Source organism: Apis florea, unplaced genomic scaffold, assembly GCF_048593485.1.
Source record: "Apis florea isolate Af1SG1 unplaced genomic scaffold, ASM4859348v1 contig_3170_pilon, whole genome shotgun sequence".
NCBI classification, from domain to species: Eukaryota; Metazoa; Arthropoda; class Insecta; order Hymenoptera; family Apidae; genus Apis; species Apis florea.
Genome location: NW_028256714.1, coordinates 480,779 through 493,508, shown reverse-complemented (window position 1 = coordinate 493,508; position 12,730 = coordinate 480,779). Strand labels below are relative to the sequence as shown.

Sequence of the window (12,730 nt, the reverse complement as noted above, 5' to 3'; positions counted from 1 at the left end):
TCTTCTTTTCAATCTCGCGAATGAAATATCGATAATTAACGGAAAGTGAGAAATTCATTCGCAATATGATAAAACGATTTGCACATCTTTCTTACGTTCGTTCTACTTAAGTACATTGTTATGGAACGGAGAACGATCGATCGAAGTACTTCGTCGATTAGATCACCAGATGTCCTTGTGAAATTGAACTAACGAGATTTCCTTCGTCACTTCTATTCCCTACGATTTTTCATTTTATCTTATATCTTTGTTAATTCTTCTTCTTTATTCGTTCCTTCCTTTTCGTCATTTGCTGTTTAAAAATTCAACGCCATATATAAGTTATACGATCAAAATTTTCCTTGACAAAAATTCTCGTTAACGAGCATACCTAACCTAAAAATCTACGTCATTTTTTCTAGTTATCTCCAACAAGCTTGCAACGAAAAAGTATGTTCAAAAAAAGAAAAAAGATGAAGGGGAGAAAAATGAAGAAAAAGAAACTGACGTCGCGCAAGCTAATTTTAGTGGACCGTGTTCCCACGATGATACACGGGAACGCCCTCAGGTAACCATCTTATCGAACTAACTTTTTTCTTTCTTCCTCGTCGTACTAGAAACATAGCCATTGGATGTCGAACATAACCATACACTTTTCTAAATCTATTCTTCATTCGTATTGCATTATTTTCAGAGAATAAATGAAAGTGCAGAAACGATGGATTACCCTTTTGGATGTGATTGATCACGAAGACAATGGATTCCTTTATTTGTGGCAACATCGTCGATGGCCGGTCAAGTTTGGGGATCGACGGCAGGTGAAAGCAAGGCAGAATATACATTCCTCCACGGTGTCCAGCCTCTAGTAGCGCTTTTTCCGTGTAATTACTTTAATAATTCGTATCGACTTCCACTGGGAACTCCTTTCGCTGGACACGCAAGTTGGCTCGTTTTCTTGGTCTCTATATTTGCTAGGTATACACAACTATCGATTGAACGTGGAATTTAGGACACCTTGGTTGACTTTTCCTTACGTAATTAATTCGTTTTCACGTATTAATATGTTTGAAATTTATTAGAAATATTGTTTTAATTATAATAATTTTATTTTATAGCGGATATTTGTTGGAAAATCGCGTTTACAATTACACGTATAATCAGAAATCTTGCGTGATGGTACGTCAATAAAGAGAATTTTATTTTATATTATTGTATTCAAATTAATGGTAATCTTTGAAAAAATCTTCCATACGAATGTAAATAATTCTTTGTTATCAAGTTTCTTCGTTTATTAAGTCTCCATACTTTTCACAGAACTTCCATTTTCTTCGTTACCTTGCTTGAAGCAGAAAAAGAAGAACACGATTTGTCCTAGGACCCTAGGGAAACACTAAGGGAAGTAATGAAATTATAGAGGATTCACGCCGGATAAGCAAACATGACCGAGAAATTCTCGAAAGACTTGATTCGATCATTTTCAGAAACGTTATTGGTTAAAAGATATTATTACAAGAAAAAAATAACCCTGTTTATCATGTAAATTCAATTGTTGCAATCAATCGTTGTAATTATTCTAACCTCAAAAGTATCCACAAATTTCATCCACGCTTCTATCTCAATTAAAACGCATTAAATACAAACAAAGAGAGAGTAAGTATTCGTGAAGAATCTTAGCTTAATTCGAATAATATGCGTATGGAAGCATGAAGTTAACGAAACATAAGAATGTTAACCTCTTCGATTCGAATTCGAGCAGAGATTGCTCGAGTAATAATTACGTTCCATCGATGAATTGTACCAATTATAGTCGATTCTCTCTCGAGTGAAGATTATTCTCGCGTATTCAACTCGTCTTAAACGATTAAAATTAGAAGTGAAGCGTATTGCACAGGTTTATCGTTTGCACGGAAACGACAATTAAGATTAATTATCCTTTATGATAGGCTCGTAATGATGTTTCCATAAAAATACTTATTAAGCCCACTTCAGCTCTGTTATTTCATTTAAAAAAAAGAAAAGTGATTTAATCATTTTTGCATTCGATTCGATCTAACCTCAAAGAATTGTTATTCCGTGTAATATTTCCATTAATCTTCGCGTTAAAATACGTGCAAGACGCGCTTTAATTCTTTCAAAAGAACAAAACTGAAAGAGCAGAATGAGTCACGGTGAAAGATACTTTCTAAAACTGATGCTTCTCACGTTTAAAATTTTTACACCTTTTTTTAACTCGCGTTATTATTTGCATAAAAAACAAAATCTACCGTATCTTAGAATCTCTATTCCAAAAAAAACTGGAACATCCTTTTTGTATATTTTTCAATCCAACAAAATGAGCATGGCTGTTAATTAAAGATAAACAAATATTTTCATTATCACAGTTTCCAAGATACTAGGTTAGAAGAATCTAGGAAAGGGGAAAAAGAAGAAGAAATATCGCGAGCAAGATTTCTCAATTTTTCAAAACGCGTGCGAATAACGTAGGCGTACGTTTGTTAAATCGTGAAAAAGAGACGTTCCACTTTTGCCTCGTCTTTTTTCCTGGCTGTTGGAACACGGTGTAACGGTGTCCAACCACGATATAGTCTTCTTGCTTCTTCCCTATCCTAGGTGTGGAAGATGGAACGTGGAGAAGGAATCGGGAAGAGAGGAGATCGGTACGCATCGGTGCAAGGTGAGGACAACGTGGCGTGGATGAGCAATGAACTTGACCGGAAGTAGGTCAGGGTAAACAAACCTTCCTCGTGCTCGATGAGCATCTTTGCAGCACCGTGATCTTTCGAGTATGACCGGTCTAACGAGTAAACTCGTAAACTTAATGATCAATTTATTAATTTATTAACCGTTTTCACGCATTTATCTTCAATTCTACCTTTTTTATTATTCGAATATATATTTGCATACGTTCTCTTTTTGAGAGAAAATAGTAAATACTCGCCTCCTCTTTTGTTCGACGTGTAACAAAAATCGATCCACTTTCGAACACGTGTAAGCCACCTTTCACGTATTTATTCGCTATCTTTCGTTCAAAAGTTACAGCGACACGACAACGCAACTTGCACGCAACGCGATCCGACATGTGATGGAAAGTGCACGATAATTCATCTATCGCGATATCCCTTCGTCATTTCGTTTGTTATTATCGCATCGTATACACACGTCGTTAATAAATCATTTAAAACGGTCTCTGGAGGAAGTTTCCGTTCAGGAAGATTAGACACTCGTTCCCTACACGCTGTTAATCAAGGAAACGAAAATTGCCCGATGATCGTCGCGTTTATATCGCGTGTGTGGATTAAAGAAAAATCGCGAAACACACACGCAGGGAGAGAGAGAGAGAGAGAGAGAGAGAGAGAGAGAGAGAGAGAGAGAGAGAGAGAGAAAGTTTCGTGAGAAACTTGAGCGGGCGGAACCCGATAAAGGTCAGTCAGCCGGCGTATAACAATGCTAAACTTTAAACTTCTCCTCTAATGGAATCGATCCGCTCTCTGTTACGTCCCTTTTCTTTCTTTCTTTCTCTTTTTTTTTTTTTTTTTTCCTCAACGAGAAGAGTTTACACGACTAGTTTGGCTAACGAAATTCATGCGCGACGCGCATGAAAAAGTGGATCACGTAACCGAATGGAACCTTCGACTTGGAATTTTAATTCGCGTTACGTCACGCGCCCGTTCCACGTAATTGTAAATTGAAAACGGGAACGGAGCGCAATTGAAACGAGATAGAGCGATAAATTATGAATTTTAAGCGAGATTTTTATCGACTTTTTTTTTTTTTCTTTAACGTTTTTTTTGTATATCTCGATTCTCGGTCTTTTAATCGTGGTGGAACGAAAGAAAGAAAACAATTTCGGTTAATAATTGTTATTATGTGATCGAGAATTTATTTTTGAGTTGTGTCGATTTTTGAATCGTTATTCACGTTCTTGTAAGCGAAGTAAGGTGGGTGAAAAGTGGGAAATGGAATTTTGTTCGATTAGCATTCCATTACACGCATGTTTGCGGAAAGTTGTTTGTGGAGAATTCTGATCTCATCCAAGATTTTATGATTTCTATTGTCGGTTGATGATTCATGACTTTCATTAAACTTTCGCACCCGATAAATTTCGAATGTCGCGTGTCGAGCCGATTTTCCCGTACGAGTTTTTCGTGTAATGTAATATCACTGATTTGGTTTGCCTAAAAGTAAATAAATAAATATTTTTTTTTTTTTGCGCGCGTGTGTGTTTTCATCGCATATACGTGTATATATGTTAAAACGGATTGCACTTGTTAATCGATAAACATTTTTCGCGAGAAAGATCTTGATCCGTATAACTTGACATTTCACGATACTCACCAGAGATTAAGATTAAGATATTTAGCAATAAGTTTAATGCCAATTCTTTCACTATTTTTTTTTTATTGTTATTTTAATTTGTAATTAATTTAGATTTGAAATTACATCTTCAATTAATATTGCATGCTTTGCATACTTATATGTAAAAATTGATTATGTCAAGAGTTTTAATTCTGTTTGTTGGATGGAAAGGTAATAAAATAAATCGGATATTGGAGCCATCTCTTGAGCGCGCAAATTTTGCATCGCAAATATAGACAAGGAGAACAAGTGGTGAGAAAAGGATGGAGATAGGGATAAAAATACTGAAATCAGCGCCATCTTCAGTGTGCCGCAAACGAAACTCACAAAGAAAGGATAGAAAATGGTGAGAGAAGGATGGAGATATGGTAGAATTGACCGCTAGCGCCATCTCTCGAGTATCAAGGGTATATATTTAAAGGATCATCTTTCTAGAAATTCTCAGAGATGGCGCTAACGATCAATTCTTACCATATATCTATCCTTCTCTTACTATATTTCTGTCCTTTCTTTGCGAGTTTCGTTTGCGGCACACTGAAGATGGCGCTGATTTCAATAATTTTATCCTATCTCTATCCTTTTCACATTATTTCCTCTCCTTATCTACTTGACTGCATTACATATTTGAATTATAATAAAAAATTGTACATAAACACGATACGTATATAGATCATATCGGATTAAACGCGAAAAATAGAATCAATAGAATGAAATCAAAGAAAATAGAACATCGAAACGACTTACTGGAAAGCAAATAGTTTAGAAAATTACGATTACGAGGTCAGATGGAAAGGGAGGCAGACCGATTTGTCGCAATGTGTTGTCGCGGCTTAAATTGTGAAAACTGGATCGACCAGTTCCGGCTCGCACTCATAACTTTCCATTGGGTACGTATGAAAATTTCAATAGGTTGAATAGATTCGTAACACTCGAAAGCAAGTAACAAAAACTGTATTCAAGTTTTAGCGTTTACGAAATATTTCTTCCTGACGTGAAAGTTTCTTTCGATGCTTGATCCACTGATTGCTAAAAATATATAATTTCTCGTTTTAAAGATACTCTTAGAAGTTGAATAACTGCATTGAATAACTTAATTATATAACGTTACTTAACATGAAAATTATCTCTCTACCGTGTATTATTTATGCGACTTTTTACATAGTATTAATTATTATCATAATAATAAATTTCTTTAATATTGTAATAACAAGCGAATTGCTCAAAAATCAAGCTGATCGACTTCTCGTATTTTATTATTGTACTTTAAATTTATTTATCGTAAAAAAAAATCACGTTTAAATAATCTCCGAGGACGAAGATTCGTTCTTAGATAACCAGTTGGATGCTTCTTCGATAAAATCACACAGTTTATCTCTTTGACTTTGACTTTCACTGTTCGCACAAGGTCTAGGACATTCAGTCAGTGTTCTTCTTATATCAAGAACGTACTCTCTGAAAATTTCTCGACATTGGATGCATTGTAATTTAAATTAATATTCTTTTTCGGCAAATAAATAAAATAAAATAAAACGTTTTGGATATTAAAAGCTTGCTTTATTTTTAATTTTATGAATATAATAACGACTCTTATCACCTTTTGTCATAAGTACATAAGTTTTGTCGGAACACCGAGAACGCCGACCAAGTTCCAGAATTCGATCTAAACAACAGTCATATACATACATACATACATACATACATATATATATATATATGTATATATATTTCTTTCTTTTAAATATATATTGATAATTACGTATTTATATTTCTATTTTATTTTGTTTCTTTCCATGTTTTTTTTCCTTTTTTTCTTTTTTCTTTTTTTATCTTTTAATTCTTTTTGTACGATCGAGATCACCCGATCTGGACTTGGTCCGGACCTTCTTTGCCTCATACATATGATTTCAATTTTCGTTCTTCGAGAATCGGATCTAATCGATTGATATCGCCGATCGAATCACAATTCCATTTTCGAATTCTATCTAAATATCTTAAATTTAACGTTGTTCGTTCGTTTCCCATCGTTTAGGAAGTAATAACGGTACAAACCGTGCGTGCGTGCGTGCGTGCGCGCGTGTGTGTGTGTGTATGTGTGTGTGTGTATTGATCTACATATCTTTCATCTGGATCAGTGTTGCCCGATTGTTTCTCCACCTCGGGTAAAAGTGACCGCGGGAAAAAATGTAAAATAAAAAACGTGTAACTTGTACTTCGACGACCTTCCTTCTCCCCGTACGCTCTTCAAATATCGATCGATCTTCGAAACGACGACACGATCTAATAATATTTATGCAAAAGCAGCGAGGAATTTTTTTTTTTTTTTTTTTTTTTTTTTTTAAATAAATAGATCGAGGAACACTCGTCCAGAGAGGATACAGTATTGGTGAAAAAGTATATATATGTGTGTGAAAATCGAATTCGTCCTGGTCTCTCCCTCCATTTTCTTTCTTTCTTTCTTTCTTTCTTTCTTTCTTTCCACGTGTTTGTTCTCTGTGTCTCCCTCCCCCACCCCCGTCTCTCCTCCTCTCCTCCCTTAACGGCTAAAACACTTTAATAAAGATTCATATAACACGAAGAAATTGGAGCATGCAAACTCGAAAGTGCGTGCACGAAGATAGTATAATGAATATGCGCGTGAATGTGTACGTGATCGCTCGTGTGCCCTTTGCGTGCCTTTGCATTCCCACGAAAGAAACGAGTCGAAATAGAAGTGGGCGAATGAATGAGCGAGCGAGCAGTATTTAAACGAGTTTCGAAGTGGCAATTTTTTTTTCCTTTTTTTTCTTTTTTTTTTTTTTTCGATTGACGAAAATGATTTTAGTCGAAAAGTCGAAGAAACAATTTTCTCGCTTTTTTACACACCTATTGGAAGTACAAAATTGGAAGAGTAGAAAAAGACGACGTTGTAAAACGCGAATAGTGTTTTTTTTTTTTTTTTTTTTTTTTTCGTTCGAAGCGTCGGTTGTCGGCCATTTTTAAATTTCGAATCGACGATACAAATTGAATCGCTTATACGGTTATAGTTATTCGTCCACGTCCGTTACGACGGATCCTTTGACCAGGTTGCCGTTTAGTCGACAACCGACCCTTCGACTCGATGTAATTGTACACGCGTTAAAGATAAAATTGGATGGATACGCCACGTTTATTTGGACAAATTTTTTGGAAAGAAAAAAAAAAAAAGAAGAAAAACATTCGTGTATAAATTCAATTATTATTATTATTTGATTTGATTCAGCGACTCCATGCAATTTATCCATGCAATTCACACGAAAAGGAATGTCACTAGGAATGACCGATAGAAAAAACATACCGTGACATTGTCAACCGTGCGATTTAAAATTAACGTCGAACGAAAATGAAATCAGGAGGGAAGAATGTTCGATTATCGGTAAATTTTAAATCGCACAAAATCGCTGCGTAATTCCTCTAAACGCAGGAAAAAAAAAAGAAAAAAAAAAAATAAAAGAAGAAAGTGAAATTGAATCCACGGTTTATCACAAGTTTCTCGAGCTTACTTAAGAAAGTTCGTTGACTAGATGACAAAAAAGAATCGCCTATCTATCTCTATCTCTCTCTCTCTCTCTCTCTCTCTCTTCTCTCTCGTTTCACATACACGCCTCTCGTTCGCTTAACGTTCACTGCGTTCCTACAGATATGAATGCGTTCTTGCCTCCTCGTGAATTAGGCCCACAATTGGCGGATGAATAGAGAGCGCGAATATTACCCTTTTCCAACCCTTTGAAGCGCGAATCATTTCCTCAATTCTTTTGAATTTGGTTCATATTATTGGATCGATCTATTCCAAAGATAATGTTGCGACGCGATGCATTTTGTAACAATTTTGTAAATTTTAATAATAAACGTTAGAGATTATTTTAGGTATAAGATAACGCGTTTCTCTCTCTCTCTTTTTTTTTTATCATTAAGAATCTTTCTTCGATATAAGAAAGTTAAGTTATAAAATATTATATACAAATATGACTTTTTTTCTTTTGTTACACAATTTTTTCCAAAAAATTACATCCAAATCTATCTTTAAATCTGTCGTGATATCTTTTTCTTTCTTTTAATACGTGTCTCTTTTAATAGAAAAATTTAATACACATAGAGACTAGATCATATCGAGGCAAAAGCGTGATACAAATTGTTCGAGAGAAAAGCAATAATAATATAATAAGAAGAAAAAAAATTAAATTAAAAAAAAATACTCGTAGCGCTTCAAAGGGTCAAATATAAGCGAAGACAAATATAAGTACATGGAGGGATATAATTTTCTTTTTTTTTCTTTTTTCGTGGCAATCGTGCGAATGGAAGAAACAGCGAGAAGAGGATCGATGGCGGAATGATTCGGGAAATATGACGATGACGGTGCACTGAAATTCCGAGTTAGAAAAGCGAGAAAAAAAAATGGATATTTCTCCTTCCCCTTTCAGCTTTCTCGTCTCTCGGCTGGCACGAACCGTAAAATCACGGTTAGGAATAATTGATTCAACGCGTTTTACTTCCCTCCTCGAGCATGTTCGTGGTGAAAATCAATTGGGAATATCATCGTGCTAAAAAAAAAATATTCCTTCATCCTCGCCTCATTTTTCGATCATTTTTCCATTTTAGTCGTGTAACGTGGCATTTGAATAAAAATACAAACACGAGTTATTTATACACGATCCTTGAATACGTTCCAAACAATCGTTACAATATCTTTCGCCGTTTCGTATAATTCGTGTAATTTGCGACGTTGACATCGTTATGCGTTTATTAACGCTTTTGCGATGTTGCAACTACGCGACTATACTATCCAGAACAATGGTGTAAATAAATAAAGAAGGAAAGAAACGTAGCTTTTCGAGAGTAAAAATACAAAAAAAAAAAAAAAGGAACGTTCGTGGACGAAGAAAGTTACGAGTTCTGGAATGTTATCTAATCGCGAAACCAGGTTATGAGCTATTGTTACGAGGACAGCGACACCTATTATCGTTATAAAAATAGTAATAGAACCGGTGTCGAAGAAACATTCGTTTTCCTTCCTTTCATTGTGTTTCTCCGGTTTCTTTCGGGCATCTTCGCACGCATAAATATATATATATTTCACGGTTTCTTCATCGGATTATCATATAACTAGATTTCCTGGTAATTCTATTATAAATTCAATATCTCTTTTCCTTTTCGCCTTACTTCTTAAAACCTTTAAACTTGATATGTTCTCCGATCTAAGCACGAGCGATGCTGTTGCGGCAAAATTCCGAACTAACTCGACCGTGTAAATTTAAATCCCGTTGAGTTTCACGAATTTTAGACGCGGAAGATACAATCGCCATTCGTTCGACGTGTTACTTTCACATTCATGCCCGAGGAGATGATGGACTAACGCGTGAAAAATGTGCGTTGGAACAAAGAATTTCGTTATTATGTTAAATACTATTTAAAGAGTTAATAACTTTGAGACACTTGGAAAAACGTCTCAACGATAAAAAGATTAAATAATATCTGATTTCGCGAACGACGAATTGGCTAATGAAACAGAATCGTTTAAACGATTTTAATCGTAACAGGAGGTAGCGCAAATTAAAAAATAAAAATAGACTAATCCGATCGAACTATATAATTTAACTTTTTTTCTTTTTTTTTTTTTTTTATTAAAACACGATATAAACGTACGTGGAATATCATATCATAGAATTAATGGGCTCTTTTCGTCGTTCGTGAAATGGAAGAAACGGCTCGTCGAGCGAAATTTCTCGACGGGACCGTCGCGGAATAACATATTTGTCTTTTTTGTTTCTTTTTCTCTTTTTTCTTTTTTTACATTTTTTTTTTTTTTTTTTTCTTTTTGTTTCAACTTTTCTTTCTTTTTCCGAACACCTCACTGTCACTGGTAACGATTTTGTAGCAGCTATATCTACGACACCGATGGACGAAACGGATCGACGAGGATAACCCGTTGGCCGGGAAATACTCTCGTGTAAATGTACACTTTTCTTTCCTCCCCTCCCCCCCCCTCACTCCTCCCCCTTTTTAAACTCTCTTTACATCTCTTCTCCGTCTATACTTTTTTTTTTTTTTTTTTTGACTAATTCACGATTATCAAACGGTTTTGCGCTATTTTTCGATACATTCCCCTCCCTCCCCCCCCCCGGGAGGGAGGAGGTATACTTTCAGAATACTCGGTTTATCACTTTTTCAAACAGTTTGAGAAACGATGATTGAAAAAAAAGAAGAAATACACCTTTCCTCAAAGTTATTTTCCCTGACGACAAGCATATCTTACACGTTCCAGAAAAAAAAAAACGCTATCTAGATTATTTCTAGACGAGAATATACATGTGTGTGTATATATATATATATATTTTATCAAATGTATCGATGCACTCGTTCCAATTATAAAACCGAAATGTATCTATTGATAATTTTTTCAATAGATGTTGGTATGCTCCTTGAGAATTCGTCCAATGTGATTGTACAACGTGCTTGCTTTCCAAAAAGCTGTCTGTCGACGAATCTACCAACATTCTATCCTACGCCCTAAAAACGCGAGAATGATCCTTCTGAATCGGGAACGTTCTCCCCTTCCTCTCCAGCTAATACTAATCCGTCTGCCAATCATCGAGAACGAAAACGAAACGAAACGAAACGATCGAGGGCATACCACGCCGGGACCGATTTAAAGATCGTGTTTGGGCATTTCAACCCAAATTGAAAATTTCGAATAAAGTTACTTTGATTAAACACGTAGTTTTTTTTTTTTTTCAATCGATTGATAATTCTCCTCTTTGTTCCAAATTTGCCACGATTGTTTTTGTTTAATTTGGATTATCGTTGCTCGTGATCGATCTCGTAACTTTATTCGTAAATTTCGTAATTTCGCTCCCCTCCCCAACCCCTTCTAGCTAAAACGACTACGGTGGGTGGAAACGGTGGCGTTTCTCAGTCTATGTCGATCACATCCGGATTCTCCGCTGATCCCTTTCGCTGGCGCTTGTTCCGCCGCAGCAGGACCGTCCTCAGGATGCTCGGTGATCGTAGACCCGCGACTTCCGGCCGCGGGGCATGCTGCTACGCGGCCTTGTGCCTCTTCCTCTGCTCCCTCCGCGTTGGATTCGAGACGCCCGGGCTTCCAGACCCCTTCTCGCAATCGGCGGTCGGCAACGGTTTCAACTCCCTGCACGAACATGTATGATACAGTGGCTGTGACGAAGGTATTCGAACCCTTACATTTACAATCTTTCATGAACGAAACGTATACGTTGAAGGAAACTTGTTTGAGAGTATTGTTGAGATTTTAATATATTCTATATGTTAAATACTCTATCAGGGTCCAGATATAAAATTTATAGATTGAAATAGGAGAAAATTTATAGAAATATGGAATCGATTGTGATTTTAATTTATACGTTGGAGGAACTGGTTTGAGACAACGAGAGTATTGTTGAGATTGTAATATATTCTATATGTTAAATACTCTATCAGGATCCAGATATAAAATTTATAGATTGAAATAGGGAGGAAATTTATAGAAATATGGAATCGATTGTGATTTTAATTTATATGTTGGAGGAACTGGTTTGAGAGTATTGTTGAGATTGTAATATATTCTATATGTTAAATACTCTATCAGGATCCAGGTATAAAATTTATAGATTGAAATAGGGAAAAATTTATAGAAATATGGAATCGATTGTTATTTTAATTTATACGTTGGAGGAACTGGTTTGAGAGTATTGTTGAGATTGTAATATATTCTATATGTTAAATACTCTATCAGGGTCCAGATATAAAATTTATAGATTGAAATAGGGAAGAAATTATAGAAATATGAAATCGATTGTGATTTTAATTTATACGTTGGAGGAACTGGTTTGAGACAACGAGAGTATTGTTGAGATTGTAATATATTCTATATGTTAAATACTCTATCATGGTCCAGATATAAAATTTATAGATTGAAATAGGGAAGAAATTTATAGAAATATGGAATCGATTTTAATTTATACGTTGGAGGAACTGGTTTGAGACAACGAGAGTATTGTTGAGATTGTGCAGAAAATGTACAGAGCAAATCGTGAGAGAATAGATCCTATATAATATATGTTAAATACTTTATCAGGGTCCAGATATAAAATTTCTAGATTGAAATAGGGAAAAAATTATAGAAATATGGAATCGATTGTGATTTCTACAAAATCACGGTGTGGAACTTTGATCGAGACAAATTATTATCACCAAAAATGGTCCAACAAAATATTAATGTTAAATAATACTGCATATACGAAGCAAGTTCCAATACTTTTGTACCTTATTAACGGTGCGTGTTTATAATAAATGTGTTATATCTACTCTATAAATTGGTGAATCATTTTCAATTGTCTTAACACTATGCTGTCTGCATAAATTTAGT

The 12,730-nt window shown here is 35.3% G+C and overlaps 1 protein-coding gene and 1 long non-coding RNA gene across 7 annotated transcripts in view; one reads left to right on the top strand and one right to left on the bottom strand.

The window, feature by feature from the left end:
- Positions 1 to 1,538, top strand: part of LOC105735215 (uncharacterized) — a 29,643-nt gene extending 28,105 nt beyond the window's left edge. For 2 of the 4 annotated variants that reach the window (XR_015292524.1, XR_004224746.2), the window contains exons 2-5: positions 402 to 547; positions 674 to 954; positions 1,095 to 1,155; positions 1,294 to 1,538. This is a non-coding gene — a long non-coding RNA (uncharacterized LOC105735215). Of the gene's footprint in view, positions 1 to 401; positions 548 to 673; positions 1,014 to 1,094; positions 1,156 to 1,293 lie in introns of all 4 variants that reach the window. The other 2 variants (XR_004224750.2, XR_015292525.1) reach the window with 1 other exon arrangement.
- Positions 1,539 to 5,867: 4,329 nt separating this feature from the next.
- Mctp (multiple C2 domain and transmembrane region protein) overlaps positions 5,868 to 12,730 on the bottom strand; it is a 29,912-nt gene continuing 23,049 nt past the window's right edge. For all 3 annotated transcript variants that reach the window (XM_012485360.3, XM_086909928.1, XM_012485359.3), the window contains one exon: positions 5,868 to 11,494. In XM_012485360.3, coding sequence (XP_012340814.2) covers positions 11,389 to 11,494 — 106 coding nt within the window. In that variant the 3' untranslated portion in view covers positions 5,868 to 11,388. The remainder of the gene's footprint in view (positions 11,495 to 12,730) is intronic.